The sequence below is a fragment of the Hoplias malabaricus genome, chromosome 6 (assembly GCF_029633855.1).
Source record: "Hoplias malabaricus isolate fHopMal1 chromosome 6, fHopMal1.hap1, whole genome shotgun sequence".
In the NCBI taxonomy this organism is placed as follows: domain Eukaryota; kingdom Metazoa; phylum Chordata; class Actinopteri; order Characiformes; family Erythrinidae; genus Hoplias; species Hoplias malabaricus.
The window spans coordinates 2,651,000-2,669,155 of NC_089805.1; the positions used below are offsets into that span (position 1 = coordinate 2,651,000).

General features: G+C 44.5%; 1 protein-coding gene across 1 annotated transcript in view; it reads left to right on the forward strand.

The window, feature by feature from the left end:
• The first annotated feature begins 10,759 nt into the window (after positions 1–10,759).
• zmp:0000000896 (caspase recruitment domain-containing protein 10) overlaps positions 10,760–18,156 on the forward strand; it is a 36,996-nt gene continuing 29,599 nt past the window's right edge. The window contains exons 1-4 of the mRNA XM_066673987.1: positions 10,760–10,887; positions 16,504–16,743; positions 16,904–17,041; positions 17,257–17,443. Of these exons, the coding sequence (XP_066530084.1) occupies positions 10,881–10,887; positions 16,504–16,743; positions 16,904–17,041; positions 17,257–17,443 (572 nt within the window). The 5' untranslated portion in view covers positions 10,760–10,880. The remainder of the gene's footprint in view (positions 10,888–16,503; positions 16,744–16,903; positions 17,042–17,256; positions 17,444–18,156) is intronic.

The following is an 18,156-nucleotide window of genomic DNA, read 5'->3' on the forward strand; positions in this document are numbered from 1 at the left end:
AAAATGGTAACTTTATAGAAGAAGTGTTTAAGTGGAAGTTAATGTAAAGAGATTTTACTCCAATTCATTTAAAATGTAGTGAACTAAATATCAACAAAAATTGAGATGATTGTGATCTGTGAAAACAGGGTATTTTTAGGCAAGACCTCTGTTCTCTGTTCAAACAGAAAATGGCCTATGCTGACCACCATAGCGGGTGGCACAGTTATGCAACATGTCGTGTCACTGTCACACAGCTCCACGGTCCTGGGATTGTGGGTTTGAGCTTCCTTCCGGATGACTGTCTGTGGGAAGGTTGGTGTGTTCTCCCTGTGTCTGCATGGGTTTCCTCCTGGTGCTCCTGCGCTCCAAAAACACACATTGTTAGGTGGATTGGCTACTCAAAAGTGTCCATAGGTGTGTGTGAGTGATTGTGTGTGTGTGTCACTCTGCAAAGGACGGGCACCCCCTCCAGGGTGTGTTCCAGCCTCGCACCCAAATTCTTCTATGTACACAATGACAATGAATGAATGAATGAGCGACCACCATAGCCCCATCACCCCTGCCCCCCCTCATGATAATCATGAATGGTCAACATGTCCTCTCCCCAGTCTAAGTGATCTGTTTTATTTCCTTGTATAACAAAAATGTGAAAGAGGAACATGGAAGGCAGGAACCCCCTGCTGGACAAGGTGTCAGTGTATCACAGACTCATCCAGTCACTCAAACCCTGACGAGGATCAAGGATCAAACCCAAGTTCCTGAGATCCTGGAGCTGTGCAGCAGTGACATTGTTTGTAGCCCTAATGTACCATCCTATAATATATCAGGCAACATTCTCTCTGGTTTGTTTATGTTCAGAAGCTCAACGTCTTTTAAAAGCAACGTCTACAATTATGGGGAAACACCGTGTCACGTTTGTTTGCATTCAGAAGCTCCATGTCTTTTAAGGTGGAATTGTATGTTTAAGGGAAAAAAAATGACTGTTGTGAGTGGCTTGTCTGTAAGTTTTTATCCACTGTTACATTACCACAGAAACTCGTCTGGTATTCGAGTGTAGCACTGTTATTGTTGTGTAGCACTTTAGGTCTATGTTAACTTTCATGTTTTAGTTCTCCTGAATTTAGAGAATAGAGCAATATCCTTATCTCCATTGATGCTTTTCAACATTTGGAGGTCTATATTAGTCGACTAAAAACCTCAGATAGTGTGTTTCTGCCATGAGCTGAGAAAGAAAGCCTAACATACCAGACCGAGACACTATTTTTTTTTACCCATACTGTAAAACCTAATGTTCAAAGTAATTAATGGCACGGAATGATTCAAACTTAAAATATATTAAAAAGTTGCATTTAATGTAATAACCAAATTAGTGTTTTAACAACAGAAAGTTGTCGCAAAGCAGCTTTACAGGGATCTGGGTCCGAACCGCCTATGACCAAGCCAAGGGCAACAGCGGAGCGCGCAACTAATAACAAAACAGAAGTACAAGTATACTGATAGAGATAGTTAGTTATAGTAACGTGAAGGTAAATTAATAGTGATATGTAGGCATAGGGAAGTAGGTGGTGCTCAGTGATTCTGTGGGAGGGTAAAAGCAGGTGCAGAGTTAATTTGGGAGCTAGATAGTGTTCTCCCTGTGTCTGCATGGGTTTCCTCCAGGTGACTGTCTGTGAGGAGTGTGGTGTGTTCTGTGTTCTCCCTGTGTCTGTGTGGGTTTCCTCCGGGTGCTCTGGTTTCCTCCCACAGTCCAAAAACACAGGTTGGTAGGTGGATTGGCGACTCAAAAGTGTCCGTAGGTGTGAGTGAATGCGTGAGTGAAGGACTGGCGCCCCCTCCAGGGTGTATTCCCGCCTTGCCCCCAATGATTCCAGGTAGGCTCTGGACCCACCGCGACCCTGAACTGGATAAGGGTTACAGACAATGAATGAATGAATGAATGAAATTTTAATGTCTATTTAAACTAAGATTAAAATAATCATTCAATAATATCCCCTAATATCTGCGGGCCTGTATGTAGGAAAACATGTATGAAAACAAATGAGTGAATTCTGCTACTTACCTCTGCACAATTAGACGCAGCCAAGAAACTGAAGTAAACTTGTGATTACTATTGATTTCAGAAAAAAATGTGGGCTGAGCAGGTGTTGACAATCTATATATTCTCTATGTACAGGCCCTTGTGGAAATCTTGTTTAGTTCCTGTTTATGAAAGCTCTTTCTGACTATGAAATCTTGAGAAAACATTCTTACTAGGTATATTTTAAATATAACTTTAAATCTCTCCACTCATTCCCAAAATAAATGTAGGCCCAAGAATAGAGCCCGGAGGAACTACTCTGCTTTTCCTGTCTACTGTAGCTCTTCCTGAATCTGCGCAGGGTTGTGAGCTGCACTACATGGAAACAATGGCTCCAGGAAACTCTCATTCTTTTGCATTGTCTGCTTCTGCTGACAAAGTGACTGGACAAGCAGGCACACCTTCTGTGAAAGGGCTCAGAGGATCTGGGATAAAAACAGGGTTGAGTATAAAACCAATAATTATTGTCCTAAGAAAACCTATTTTGTTTAATCTTTAACATTTTGTCATGTACATCCATCCATTATGGGGGCACCAGTCCTTCACAGAGCAACACACACACACACACCTACGATCACTTTTTAAGTCGCCAGTCAACCTACCAACGTGTGTTTTTGGACTGTGGGTTGAAACCGGAGCACCCGGATGAAACCCACGCAGAAACAGGGAGAACACACCACACTCCTCACAGACAGTCACTCGGAGGAAACCCACGCAGACACAGGGAGAACACACCAACTCCTAACAGACAGTCACTCGGAGGAAACCGACGCAGACACAGGGAGAACACACCGACTCCTAACAGACAGTCACTCGGAGGAAACCCATGCAGACTCAGGGAGAACACACCAACTCCTAACAGACAGTCACTCGGAGGAAACCCACACAGACACAGGGAGAACACACCACACTCCTTACAGACAGTCACCCAGAGCAGGAATCGAACCCACAACCTCCAGGTCCCTGGAGCTGTGTGACTGCGACACTACCTGCTGCGCAACCGTGCCGCCTTTATCATATACAGTGAGCATTTATTATATGCAGAATAAGTGTGTCACAACTCTAATAAAATCAAGAAACATAGAAAAATAGAAAAATATATATGCAGATAAAATCATTTCAGTTTAGTCATTACATCTAATATTTTTTTATATAATATTTTTATATTATATGTGATAAGATTGTTCAGTTTTCTTTCTTGATATTTTTACTTGTTCTGAATTGAACTGTAAATAAAAAGATAGATTGATCTTTTTATCACTTTATTGATCCCAGAGGTAAAAGCAAGTGTTACAGCAGCACAGTAAAATACAAGAGCATAGAAGCCAAAATCATTACCGATGTAGAAAAGACACGGGATATCAGTAAATACAAGACTACGAAGGAATGAATTAATAATTAATTGCCTACCACATCAGTGTTTGTGTATATTCACCCAAGGACATCTCCAGCTCCATTTTTGGGGCAGCTGTGTCCTTAAAGTTAGAGAATCGCACTTTAAAAGCTTTAAAAGAGTGTCGCCGGTTCAATTCCCAGAAAAGTTCATCCACGGCTGAAGTCCCCTTTGAGCAAGGCACCCAACCGAGACAGCTCTCCTCAGACACAGATGTTGTTGGCAGCCCACTGCTCCGGTTGTGTGTGTTCACTGTCCATAGTGTGTGTGAATTATTGTTCACTAGTGTGTGTTTGTGTGTTCACTACCACAGATGGGTTAAATGCCCAGAAGCTATTTCCCTAAGGGGACTAGTAATAGTAATTCTACTCACCCAGAGGACTGTCCACAGGAGCTTGGGACAGCTTCTGCCTCAGCTTCAGCTTCATCAGCAATGTCTGGAGAAGGCGGAGGTGGAGGAGTTAATCCACTGAAGAAGGCAGAGGTTGTGTTCTGTTGGGTTGGGGTCCAGTATCTGAAATTGCAATCTGTTACTCAGTGCTGGGGTCAGTGTCACAGAGGTGAAGGTGCTCCTCAGAGAGGTCAGTCTCCACTGGAGCACTCTCCATCCATCAGCTTAGATCCTGCAGACACAGTAATAAACACCAGCATTCGCCCATCGACCTCATTATTATCTTTATTCACTCCACAGTCCCATGAACTGACCACTCTGAAATGACAAATTCCCCGTCAATCCAGTGTCCATCCCCTCAGCCTTTGTCCTCCATGCTCTGCAGGAGCTCACTAGTGTCAGGAACGCTCACTAGCAGCTCGTCACCTGCTTCAACGTTAAAGGAGATGCTGAATTACTGTCCTTCTCATGATTCTCTCGTTCCTATTGTAAATAACCACACACTGTTGTATTTTTTGCACTGGTATCTCATCTACTTCACCAGCACATGGCCACAGCACTTTACCAACCACTTAAAACCACAGCTAAAGTCAGAGTGTGTCACGCCCTCGTCCTGTCATGCCTGTTTTCCCTGCCATGTGCTCTCTCTGCACATGGCTCTGTCTGTTGTTGTCCTTGTCTCCTCCCTTGTCCCGCCTTTGTTCCGCCTCCTCGTCTGTGTCTCATTTGTTATCCTGCCCCCTCGTTATCTGTCTCAGGTGCGTCTCGTCTGTGTTTTGTATTTAAGTCCCCTTCTCTCACTTCCTCTTGTCGGACATTTCACCTTGGTTGTGTTTCGTATCCAGTTGTTTCATGTCTAATGTCATAGTCGTATCGCTCCCTTCAGTTTGTCTGTTCCTCGTTTTGTCTCGTCCGTGCCTCGCTTCGTTTCCTGACATTGTTTTGTTTCTCTGTCGTCATTGAGTCTCACATCTGTCTGTTTCTGCTTTCCCTCGTTTTGGTTTTTGCCCTAGTCTCTGTCTCTGTTTTGTTATTCCTTTTTGTAAATAAAGTTTATCTGTGTTTTAGCGTATGCGTCCGCCTCCGTCAGGCCGCCCCCCGCGAATCCTGACAGAGTGAGCATGTTCCATTACATTAAACTAATGTGTAACCTGAAGACCAGCAAGTCTGTAAACACTGGCCCATCAGTTAATTTACTCGTGTATCTCTCTGGCAAAGTCGGTTACCGTGTTCGACTATTAGCCTCAAGGTTGGTGGTTCGTGCCCACCCAGGAGCAGCTCCAGCACCCAGCTGTGGCCTTTAAGTTAGCAAATCAAGCAGAGGGTTACCGGTTCAATTCCCAGAACCAACAATAAAAGTTTCATCCTCAGCTGAAGCCCTCTTTGAGCAAGGCACCTAACCCTGACAGCTCTCCTCGGACACAGGTGGTTGGCAGCCCACTGCTCCGGTTGTTGTTCATGTGTGTTCACTGCCTCAAGTGTGTGAAGAATTGCTCACTAGTGTGTGTTTTTCGCAGATGGGTTAAATGCAGACAAAGGGACTAATTAAAGGTCATTTTTCTTCTTCTACTCACCCAGAGGACTGTCCACAACCACAGTGTCCACACAGTCTTGACCGGCTTCAGTTTGAGCTTCATCAGCAGCATCCAACTCTGTCTTGTCCACATCTGGAGGGGAAGGAGGAGGAGTATGAGGAGTAAGAGGAGGTAAAGGGAGAGGAGGAGGAGTTGAGCAGTGCTGTGTGTTTTCGCTACTGGTCAGATCTTCATCTGCAATAAGAAGAATCTTGGGTTAAACAGGGGTCTGTTGTTAATCCAATGAGAGACGGTGAGTTCAGTCGTGTTGGGGTCCGGAATCTTACATTTTAATCTGTAACTCACCCAGACTCTGGTCAGCACTGGGGTCAGTATCACTGAGGTGAAGGTGCTCCTCAGAGAGCTCAGTCTGCACTTGAGCACTCCACCTTCAGCCCAGGTCCTGCAGACACAGGAATAAACAACATTCACCAAACAACCTCATTATTATCTTCATTCCCTCCACTGTCCTATGAACTGACCTCTCTGAAATGACCTTAAATTCCCCTCAGCCCCAGGTCCATACCCTCAACAACAGAACTCACTAACACTCTCTCCTGGACACTGCTACTGACCAGATACTCAGTGTTCATATTAATTTACTCACCCATGTCCAGGAGCAGAGCATCCAGAATCTCTCGGACAGTGTCCACCTGCTCTCTGCTGTGAGGATTTGATGGCACAAAATAAAAAAACAAAGGTCCTGTACTCAGAGTCTGATGACCAGTCTGCTGCCTGGTTCAGCCTCGTCCTCCACGGTCTGTAGGAGCTCGATGGCCACGTTGTTTGGGTCAGGAACGCTCACTACCTGCCTGCTCATCCCCTGAGACACTGAATTCCTGTCCTTCCCATTATTCACTCATTCTCTCACCCAGGGGTCTGTCCACAAGAACAGTTTCCAGAGGAACCTGGATGACTTCAGCATTAGTTTCATCAGCAGCATCCATCTGTGACTTGTCCACATCTGGAAGAGGAGAAGGAGGAAGAGTAGAAGTTTTAGTAGGAAGAGTAACAGGGGGAATAGAGAGAGGTGGAGGAGAAGGAAGTACACAAAACAGAAGATGAAGTTCTGATTTAACCTTAGCCAGATCTCATAGCTATTATAGGCACTGTATCCTCAGGTCATTTACTCACTTTCAGACTGCATTGCAACATCCAGAAGCACAGCGTACAGCAGCTCTCAGACAAATTCCGCCTGCTCTCTGGAAGGAGTCCCCTCTTCTGCATCAGGAAACCGGAGCACCCAGAGGAAACCCACGTGGACACGGGGAGAACACACCACACTTCTCACAGACAGTCACCCAGAGGAAACCCACGCAGACACAGGGAGAACACACCACACTCCTCACAGACAGTCACCCAGAGGAAACCCACGCAGACACAGGGAGAACACACCACACTCCTCACAGACAGTCACCCGGAGCAAAAATCGAACCCACAACCTCCCTGGAGCTGTGTGACTGCGACACCTACCTGCTACGCCACTGTGCCGCCCTCAAGTGAAAATAGTTAATAAAAAATTTATATATTTTTTTTTTTTGAAGATTTACACCATAAAAATCAGATTATTTAATTTCAGTTTTCTTAAGGAATTTCTTTTAGAACCTGTAGTTTAATCATTTATGCCACAAACCTTGCGTTATCTGTGTTTATATTATTATCTTTTTGAGTTCTTGTGTAGTTCCGATTTCCCGCTTTTGGTTCTGTTTGTCTTTGTCTTTTGGTATGTTGTGTAATCATACCCACGTTATAGAAGAATATCGCAAAAATTAGTATTTTTCCTCAGCAGCTTTACATATTACAAATGATTTAAGGATCTGTGCTGGGAGAACTGGTTCAATATAAGGCCAGTCTGGAGGAAAGCAAGATCAAGAACAGAGCGTGTGTCTGTCTGTCTTTGTCACTCAATTTTCAGTTCATTTTATACGTGAAAAAAGTCGACATCCTTTACAGACAACACACTGAAATATGGCGTTTTCTGTGTGTGTTGGTGCAAATATTTTTGGCCAGTGTTGACTACCATAATCACCTCTCTCTCTCTCAGTCAATGTCTATCTATCACCATTCATCCTTCTATACATATTTATATTTTTAATTAAGATGTGTAGTATTCTAGTGTGATTTTAGAGTCTGAGCTGGATAGTGATTCCTGGATGGGATCCACATTCTTGGCCCCACAGTGTCGGGGCTTTGTTTTAGCACGCGTCCTGTCACGCCCTCCAGCACCATTCTGCTACTGACTACTGTCACGCAGTTTAAAATCCCCCCTCAACACCCCTCTCCTTTCTTCCTCCCTCCATTTCAAAACACAGTGAGAATGGCCCATTCTTCTGTGGGACAGAGATGTGATTATGCTGCTTGTCCATGGAGTCATGTGACGATGCAATGGAGGGGTCTGTGTTTGGGCCGGCTCCGACTCACTGGGGCACCACATTCCTGCTCTACAGATAGACACACTGCTGCTTCTTTAAATCACATCTTTCTACTCTCTCTATGTCTCTCTTTCTCTCTCTATGTCTCTCTCTCTCCTCTGTCTCTCTCCTCTCTCTCTCTCTCTCTCTTTCTCTACCTCTGTCACAGAAAGACTATTTAAAGATAATGACTCTTATTTCTCCAGGGTCTCTGCTTGTGGAGGTATGAGCAGCGAATGGAAATTAATTTGCATGTTAGTATGAAGTGTGGATGTATGTGTGGGTGTTTGGGGAGAAACTTGCTGCGGAGGAAAGCCTCAGGTCATGGAGAGAATGGGGGTGGCCTGGTGAATCACTCTTCACTATAAGAACTGAGTCAGAGTAAAGTAGCAAGAGTTTTCTGGGCGAGACACCCTTTGTGCTTCACTTAAAACAAGTTTCTCTGTGGAGTGACTCATGAACTTGCCCTGACTGGCCCCACGGACCACATCTCCCACTAGTGGCTCATTAGGTCACTGCAGCTTCTGTATAACCAAAACAGTCCAATCAAAAAGACCATTTTAAAGATTTAAAAGACAATTTTATTCTCTTTCTATCTAGCTATATAGCTAGTATATATTACCCCTGGTCAAATGCTAAGTTCTATTATATTAACCACATGGAATCTATGGGCTTAAGTAGGTACACACCATGGACAAGGCATTAGTCCATCACAGGGCATCACACACTCACTGTCAATCATAGATTCGACCTAATACCTAACAGAACAGATTCCAGAAGATCAGTCCCAGGACCTTGAATCTGTGTGGCAGCGACACTACCCATAGCACCGCTGTGCTGCTCAGATTCAACATTTTAATAATAGGTGTACTGCTGCCATGTGCCTGATGATTTTGAGTGTATGTGTGTCCTTATATTTTTAGAGCTCCATGTTATCAATAACACCTCCTTTAGATCACCAACATTTCTAAGTGCCTGAATACCACAGTATGGTGTGCCAAAGTGTTCAAAATTCAGTTAATTTATTTTCAGGCATTAAGTAAATAATAATACAAATTAGATGCACTGTAAGATTTAAAACACCTGCAAGATCACAGAAACTGTCATGGCCAGATAAACAGTATGTGGTTTTGTCCATCCTTCCACTGTGAGAAGACAACTTAACCGCTATGGGTGTTTGAAAAATGCTGGTAAGTGAATTAATTGTCTGTGAATTTTACACATTGGCTGTGTGAAATTGTCCCCAGGCGTGGGTGTGTATGTGTGAGTATAATGTCATATTATGTCCAGGGTGTGTTCCTGATTTGTTCCCACTGATTCCTGGTACGCTCTGGATCCACTGCTGCACTGCACTGGATAAAGTGGTTACAATATCAATGGGTAAATATAATAATCAGATTAACATTTTCATTATTGTGTGCAGTGGCGCAGTAGGTAGTGTCGCAGTCACACAGTTCCAGGGACCTGGAGGTTGTGGGTTTGATTCCCGCTCCGGGTGACTGTCTGTGAGGAGTGTGGTGTGTTCTCCCTGTGTCCGCGTGGGTTTCCTCCGGGTTACTGTCTGTGAGGAGTTTGGTGTGTTCTCAATGTGTCTGCGTGGGTTTCCTCCGAGTGACTGTCTGTGAGGAGTGTGGTGTGTTCTCTCTGTGTCTGTGTGGGTTTCCTCTGGGTGACTGTCTGTGAGGAGTGTGGTGTGTTCTCTCTGTGTCTGTGTGGGTTTCCTCTGGGTGACTGTCTGTGAGGAGTGTGGTGTGTTCTCTCTGATTCCACGTGGGTTTCCTCCGGGTGCTCCGGTTTCTTCCCACCGTCCAAAAACACACGTTAGTAGGTGGATTGGCGACTCGAAATGATCGTAGGTGTGAGTGTGTGAGTGAATGTGTGTGTGTGTTGCCCTGTGAAGGACTGGCGCCCCCTCCAGGGTGTATTCCCGCCTTGCGCCCAATGATTCCAGGTAGGCTCTGGACCCACCGCGACCCTGAACTGGATAAGGATTACAGACAATGAACGAATGAATGAATTATTGTGATTTGCACAATTGTAGTGTAACACAGTGTATAGAGGAGGTGGTACAAATAAGTTTTAAAGTGTTTTTTTGTGTGTAATGTAAAATCATTCTCCTTAATTTTATGGTAAATACTGCCAACACTCTTAAAAACAAAAGGTGCTACAAAGGGTACTTTGAGTGTTGCCATAGAAGAATCACGTGTGGTTCCATAACGAACCATGTTTGTTGAAGAGATGTGAGGGTGTGAAGAATATTTTAAAGGTTTAAAAGTCCACCACTCAATCTTTGACACTTATCAGACTGAAAAGTCGGTCAGAAGGAAGTTTCAGGATGAATCTCCTCCCGTCGGTGAACTCTCTGAACAGGCTGCGAAGCTTTATCCAGCGCATTAACAAAGACCACTATCAAAGTTCATTATCAGAGTCCTGGACTGATTTAGCAGCTGAATGTATTTGCGTTAAATCACGTATTTGTATGTTCTCAACAAAAGAATGCACTTGAGACGAATAAAAAGAATATTACATTGTTCCTTTTATATGTTTCCTTTTTCCTTGCTGCTGTCGGCTTGGAATCCACCAGAATATTGTAATTAAATATTAACCAGAACGGTGTAAGACACATTATATTATAGCCAGCAGTGTCTTGTCGCCTACGCTTTTTAGAATATATATTAACAACCTTTAACTGCTATCAGTGCATGAAACATGAAAACAGAAGTGGCCTGAACAATGTCTTGACTGACTTTCTAAAGAGAGTTTATGCTCCTAGAGGAGTGTTCAGTGAAGGTGTGTGTGTTGTGTTCAGTGAAGGTGTGTGTGTTGTGTTCAGTGGGCGGGGTTGCCGACATACACCCTGTGTGTGTGTGGAGTGAGACAGAGACAGAGAGAAAAGGTGGAGGTATGTGAGTGGTGTAAGTTGAAAAATAGTGTTGATCCAACTCTCTCTTCTCTGGTGCTTTTTTTTTGTTTTCTTCTTTCTTTTTTTTTTTTAATATCCCAGTGTGTGACTCCAGAACAAGTCCCAGGATCTTCCACTTCAGCCTGAGAAATGAGTGGTAAGTGCTTTGGATTTCACATTTTTTCTCGTAAATCTCACTCCACTGTGCTCTGCACTGGAAGTTACACTGGCTGTCAGTTAAGGGAAACTGTCTTACTACATCTGGCCATCATTGTGAGTGCAGCTGTGTTCCTGACACCCGTACAATCACCTAGCAACATCTCTTCAAAAATAGCTGTCAGTGTGATGTGAATTAAACCTCCACACTTGTAAAATGAAGTTTAGACCTTTAAACCCTTAAACTCACTGAACGCAATTTATTTAACGTGTACCCATTGTGGACACTTGAAATGGGACTGTCTGTGAGGAGTGTGGTGTGTTCTCTCTGTGTCTGTGTGGGTTTCCTCCGGGTGACTGTCTGTGAGGAGTGTGGTGTGTTCTCTCTGTGTCTGTGTGGGTTCCTCCGGGTGACTGTCTGTGAGGAGTGTGGTGTGTTCTCCCTGTGTCTGTGTGGGTTTCCTCCGGGTAACTGTCTGTGAGGAGTGTGGTGTGTTCTCCCTGTGTTCATTCACACCTACCACCACTTTTTGAGTTGCCAATCCACCTGCCAACGTGTGAGGAAACCGGAGCACCCGGAGTTAGTTTTAAATACAATTCTAGAAAGAGAAGAACCCTCAGGTCTGTCGAATCTCCTCTTGGTTATTTCAACTAGTAATGTACCAAAAATGGGTGAATCAGATTGATTCTAAAGTCTGAATCAAATGGAGTCTGTAGAGCAGGTTTCTGATCCACTGGTCCATGGCCAGTTGCAGCGGAATGAATCCTCTGTGTGGATGGTCTCATAGAACTTACTCAGTTAAAGTACTGACGTTCATAGTAGTCTCACATGCAATATTGATGTAAGCCCTTTAAAATGGCAATGTTCTGTTTCTGGGATTTCATTCTATCTAGATGATTACTGAGGTGATTCTTTGGGACAATAAATGGCTATGGGATACCTGTGAGACAGTGAGGCCAAGCAGATTCCAGCATCCTGTCCTGACCTGCCTGGTATCCGTGTATGAGAGAGACTGAGAGAGAAACAGAGAGAGAAGAGGGTATCAGATAAAGAACCAGAATCATATGCTCTGGAAGCGAAAAGAGGTGGATTTCAGAAAGAGTGAATGGTATAATTTAATAGGTAAATAGCAGAACTCCATCCGTATGGACCTAGTGTCATGGGGAACCTTTAAAGTTACAGGGATATTCGGCATGTCAATAACAGTATTGCTTGTATCTCAGGACAGTCCTATAATTCATAAAATACTTTTAAAACATCCCACAAGGGAATTAAAAGTTATGGCTGTGACAGGATCCTTAAATGCATTTTAAAGAGAACATATTATGTCCACTCCCCATAAATCAAAATACAGCAAGGAACCAAAGCCACACCACCATCTACACCAGGTGAAAACAACCCTGTTGAGAACGACCGGTTTCAGCGCCTGTTTATTTAAATGATAATGAGCCACACACAGGGCGTACACAGAGGCACAGCAGGTAGTGTCGCAGTCACACAGCTCCAGGGACCTGGAGGTTGTGGGGCCGATTCCCGCTCCGGGTGACTGTCTGTGAGGAGTGTGGTGTGTTTTCTCTGTGTCTGCGTGGGTTTCCTCCGGGTGACTGTCTGTGAGGAGTGTGGTGTGTTCTCTCTGTGTCTGCGTGGGTTTCCTCCAGGTGACTGTCTGTGAGGAGTGTGGTGTGTTCTCTCTGTGTCTGCGTGGGTTTCCTCCGGGTGACTGTCTGTGAGGAGTGTGGTGTGTTCTCTCTGTGTCTGCGTGGGTTTCCTCCAGGTGCTCCGGTTTCCTCCCACGCTCCAAAAACACACATTAGTAGGTGTGTCCATGTGTGTAAGTGTGTGTGTTGCCCTGTGAAGGACTGGCGCCCCCTCCAGGGTGTATTCCCGCCTTGCGCCCAATGATTCCAGGTAGGCTCTGGACCCACCGTGACCCTGAACTGGATAAGGGTTACAGATAGTGGATGAATGAATGAATTGTAGCATCAAAAATCAGAGATCCAAGAAGTGTAATAATCAGTTTGTTTGTAAGATTAGCCAGCTATAAAAGAAAAGGAGTAACACCACTACAAGCTAAGGTCATTATGCTGTTAATTTCATTTACAGTTTTGGTTTTGACCTGTTTTGTAGGTCTACAGTTTTTGATACGCAATTCTGTTTTTATTTTTCTTCAGTGAACTGATCTAAGAATGCACTTACAGATGTAATAACCATTGATTTTTTTAAAAGCAGTTGAATTTAGCTTCAAATTGAATGTGTTGCTCCAAAAATTACAGTTCAAGACTTTGTTGGAATAGTTACTGAAAATATAACTTATCAGACTCTCTTCATTGTCGGAGGGAACTTAAATACTTTCCTATCCTCTGTTCATCATATGGCAAAAATGCTTTTGGAAGCACAGGACCCAAACAGATTAGATTCACAAACTTGTCACATGACTTAGAAGTTATTGCTGTTCTCATAACAAAACCAAAAGGTAACATCACAGGTCAAAGAAAAAAACTATCCAGGCTTTTAATGTACATTTATGAAATAAGAGCATTTCCTAAGACTTTGGAGCTTTTCTGTTGGCCTGTTTGTCATGATAATTTGATTGATTGATTGATTGATCGATTTTCACTTGTGTTTAGACTGTGGCAATGTTCAGCACATGCCATCTTTACTCCTTTATTCCTTTCAGTGGAGATTTTAATATTAGTATTCTAAACCAGGCGGCGCGGTGGTGCAGCAGGTAGTGTCGCAAGGAGGTTGTGGGTTCGATTCCCGCTCCGGGTTACTGTCTGTGAGGAGTTTGGTGTGTTCTCCCTGTGTCAGCGTGGGTTTCCTCCGGGTGACTGTCTGTGAGGAGTGTGGTGTGTTCTCCCTGTGTCTGCGTGGGTTTCCTCCGGGTGACTATCTGTGAGGAGTGTGGTGTGTTCTCCCTGTGTCTGCGTGGGTTTCCTCCGGGTGACTGTCTGTGAGGAGTGTGGTGTGTTCTCTCTGTGTCTGCGTGGGTTTCCTCCGGGTGACTGTCTGTGAGGAGTGTGGTGTGTTCTCCCTGTGTCTGCGTGGGTTTCCTCCGGGTGACTGTCTGTGAGGAGTGTGGTGTGTTCTCTCTGTGTCTGCGTGGGTTTCCTCCGGGTGCTCCGGTTTCCTCCCACAGTCCAAAAACACACGTTGGTAGGTGGATTGGCGACTCAAAAGTGTCCGTAGGTGTGAGTGTGTGAGTGAATGTGTGTGCCTGTGTTGCCCTGTGAAGGACTGGCGCCCCCTCCAGGGTGTATTCCCGCCTTGTGTCCAATCATTCCAGGTAGACTCTGGACCCACCGCGACCCTGAATTGGATAAGTGCTTACAGATAATGAATGGATGGGTATTCTAAATCAGGTGTTTGTGTGCAAGTAGCATACTGACACACACAATATTTTATCTGTGATATTACATAGGAACATTACATAAACATATATTAATATTTTTGCAAACTTACCATTAACCTTCGACCTCTAGCTTAACCCAAATTTAAACCATGTCTTAAAATATAGTGAGTTACATTGTGGGCACCAGCTTGTGGTCTCCACAACAAGACCCTACTATACATAAGAAGGTAGTGGTCCTCATAATGTGATTTATTCATGGTACACACACCCACACACAAACAGGTTCTGCACACCAGCCTAAACATAGGCCTCCACTGAAGGCAGGCAGGCATGGTCATGTAGTTTAAAAGAAACAAACAGTGTAGTGTTTGCATGCCGATGCCCTGCTGCACACTCTTAAATGTTCAGGCAACAAATAAAAAGTTCTCCACTGTTTTTCTCACCCTCTCTATTACACATCTTTTTCTCCCTCATCCAACATAAAGTTGCCCTCAGCCTCTTTCTCTCAGATGTGTATCAGGCAGCATAAAAGGGAGGTATTGATGGCACTGTTTGAATTCCTGAGCAATGAGACACACATCCTCCCCTCAGAATGAGCTGCTCCTAAATTATGGGCAAAACACATTGCTCAGCTTTACACCACTTTCTAGCATCTGAGAAATCTGCACATCTGCTCTCGATGACATAATGGCAAGATCCCACAAGTTAAAAATCCTCCCTTTGAACCAAACAACCCTCTACTGAAACAAAAGTTATCTTACTAGCTAGGTATGCCAACTTTTATTTCCAAACTAGCCTGCTGTTTAAGCTTTAAAAACTTAATGTGGCCTTTCTCAAAATCCCAGTTGAACTTGGGCTATCTGTGACTACTTTGTGAACAGTAATAATTAATGTTAACTGTGCTTTAGCATTTGTACTGACCTCCTGTCTGCCTTAGGGCTGTTCTACTCACTTAGAGGGAGTGAAGGACATTGTGCTTTCTCAGACCCGCTGTAATTTATGAGAAATTAACAAGGATCTAATAAGTTATCTCCCAGTGATAGGAGTGCACTTCTCTGAAGTTACATATTTCAAATAATTTGAAGGTTTTCCCCCCTCAACAATGTTTTATTGTCTCAGTCACGCAGTCACACAGCTCCAGGGGCCTGGAGGTTGTGGGTTCCATTCCCGCTCCGGGTGACTGTCTGTGAGGAGTGTGGTGTGTTCTCCCTGTGTCTGTGTGGGTTTCCTCCGGGTGACTGTCTGTGAGGAGCGTGGTGTGTTCTCTCTGTGTCCGCGTGGGTTTCCTCCGGGTGACTGTCTGTGAGGAGTGTGGTGTGTTCTCTCTGTGTCCGCATGGGTTTCCTCTGGGTGACTGTTTGTGAGGAGTGTGATGTGTTCTCCCTGTGTCCGCGTGGGTTTCCTCCGGGTGACTGTCTGTGAGGAGTGTGGTGTGTTCTCTCTGTGTCTGCGTGGGTTTCTTCGGGTGACTGTCTGTGAGGAGTGTGGTGTGTTCTCCCTGTGTCCGTGTGGGTTTCCTCCGGGTGACTGTCTGTGAGGAGTGTGGTGTGTTCTCCCTGTGTCCGCGTGGGTTTCCTCCGGGTGACTGTCTGTGAGGAGCTGGTGTGTTCTCTCTGTGTCTGCGTGGGCTTCCTCCGGGTGCTCCGGTTTCCTCCCACAGTCCAAAAACACACATTGGTAGGTGAATTGGCGAATCAAAAGTGTCCGTAGGTGTGAGTGTGTGAGTGAATGTGTGTGTGTGTCTGTGTTGCCCTGTGAACGACTGGGGCCCCCTCCAGGGTGTATTCCCGCCTTGTGCCCAATGATTCCAGGTAGACTCTGGACCCACCGCGACCCTGAATTGGATAAGCGCTTACAGATAATGAATGAATGTATGAATATATTTACATGTGACAGTTTTACTTCATGGCATAAGCACCTTTTTAAATATAGGTTCTGTACTTAAACTATCCCCTACATTACTATTATTATTATTATTTTAATATAATAATATTTCCAGGCTTTACTACAGGTTTTCATGTATAATTTTTCATTTGTTACGCTGCGACACATTACAGACTGAGCTGCTTACATACTACATACTGGAGCCATACATTTGCTGCTGGAAGAGGTCCATGCATTGTTAGTGTAGTCCATAAGAGCAACATTTTTTTTCATCTTCCTTCTCACGCTCTTCTTGGAACAAAATCATGTATCACATTTCTCATCCATTCCTGACCAACGCTAACAAAAATGTAACATCACATTAATGTTCCTGTGTGCAGGAATGAGTGAGAGGCCGTTAGGACATGTTGGTGTCTCTGAGGACTCTGGGGCACCCACATGGGATGGGGACTGTGATGAGGAGTTGTGGGAGCGAGTGGAGGGTGTCAGGCACAAGCTGACCCGCATCCTCAATCCGGCTAAACTGACCCCGTATCTGCGGCAGTGTAAGGTGATCGATGAGGAGGATGAAGATGAAGTGCTGAACTCCACTCAGTTCCCACTTAGGATCAGCAAGGCCGGTAGGAACACGTACTCTCCTGAACCTCACTATGTCTGACCTGTTACTGGCCGTCTGATTTTTATACTATAACTCTACCGCCCTTTTTACACTTATATTCTATTTGTATAGCTCAGTAGTTCCTGTGGAGTGGTCTGAATAATTGATGTGTTGTATTCCAGGTCGTTTATTGGATATCCTGCGAAGCCGGGGTGAGAAGGGGCGTCAGGCTTTCATAGAGGCACTGGAATTCTATCATCCAGAGCAATACACCCAACTCACTGGGAAACAACCCACCCAACGCTGCTCTATGATGCTGGGTGAGTGTGTGCTACACTACAGGACACATCTATTAGATCTCAATACATCATAGTGATTTTGAGTTTGAAGTCATGTACTACAAAAGAATGAAAACAAAATAATAATACAGTTTACTAGGGGTATAATAAAACAACTTCTTATAGACCACAAATTATAATCTAAAAATATATACCTCTGTGTGTGTGTGTGTGTGTGTGTGTGTGTGTGTGTGTAGATGAGGAAGGTCCAGAGGGTCTGACTCAATTCCTGCTGCTTGAGGTGAACAAGCTGAGGGCGCAGCTGCGCTGTACTCGTTTGTGTGAGCGCAGGCTCTCACAGCGTTGCAGAGTTGCAGAGGATGAACGCAGTCGAGCTGAGAAGAAAGCACAAGATCTCAGACAAGACAGAGCACAACTGGAGAGGTGCAGACACAGCACAATTATCTCTGGTTTATCTATTATGAACAAGCTCATAACAGTTGTAATAAAATGAGTGTACTTTCACCCTGAGGGTTTTATATTATTAGTGCATTTTTTAATTTATGATAATCATCATCATCAAATGATTTATTTCGTTTACTTCATTTAATTCACAGTGCCTTTCAAGATATTTTATAAAATATAAACTACACCATGATGGAGACACTTAAAAACATAAAGAAATTACTTTCTATTCATTCATTCATTATCTGTAAGCGCCTATCCAGTTCAGGGTCGCAGTGGGTCCAGAGTCGGCTTGGAATCATTGAACACAAGGCGGGAATACACCCTGGAGGGGGCGCCAGTCCTTCACAGGGCAACACAAACACTCACACACTCACACACACACACTTTTGAGTTGCCAATCCACCTACCAACGTGTGTTTTTGGACTGTGGGAGGAAACCCACGCAGACACAGGGAGAACACACCAACTCCTCACAGACAGTCACCTGGAGGAAACCCACGCAGACACAGGGAGAACACACCAACTCCTCACAGACAGTCACCTGGAGGAAACCCACACAGACACAGGGAGAACACACCACACTCCTCACAGACAGTCACCCAGAGGAAACCCACGCAGACACAGGGAGAACACACCACACTCCTCACAGACAGTCACCCGGAGGAAACCCACGCAGACACAGAGAGAAC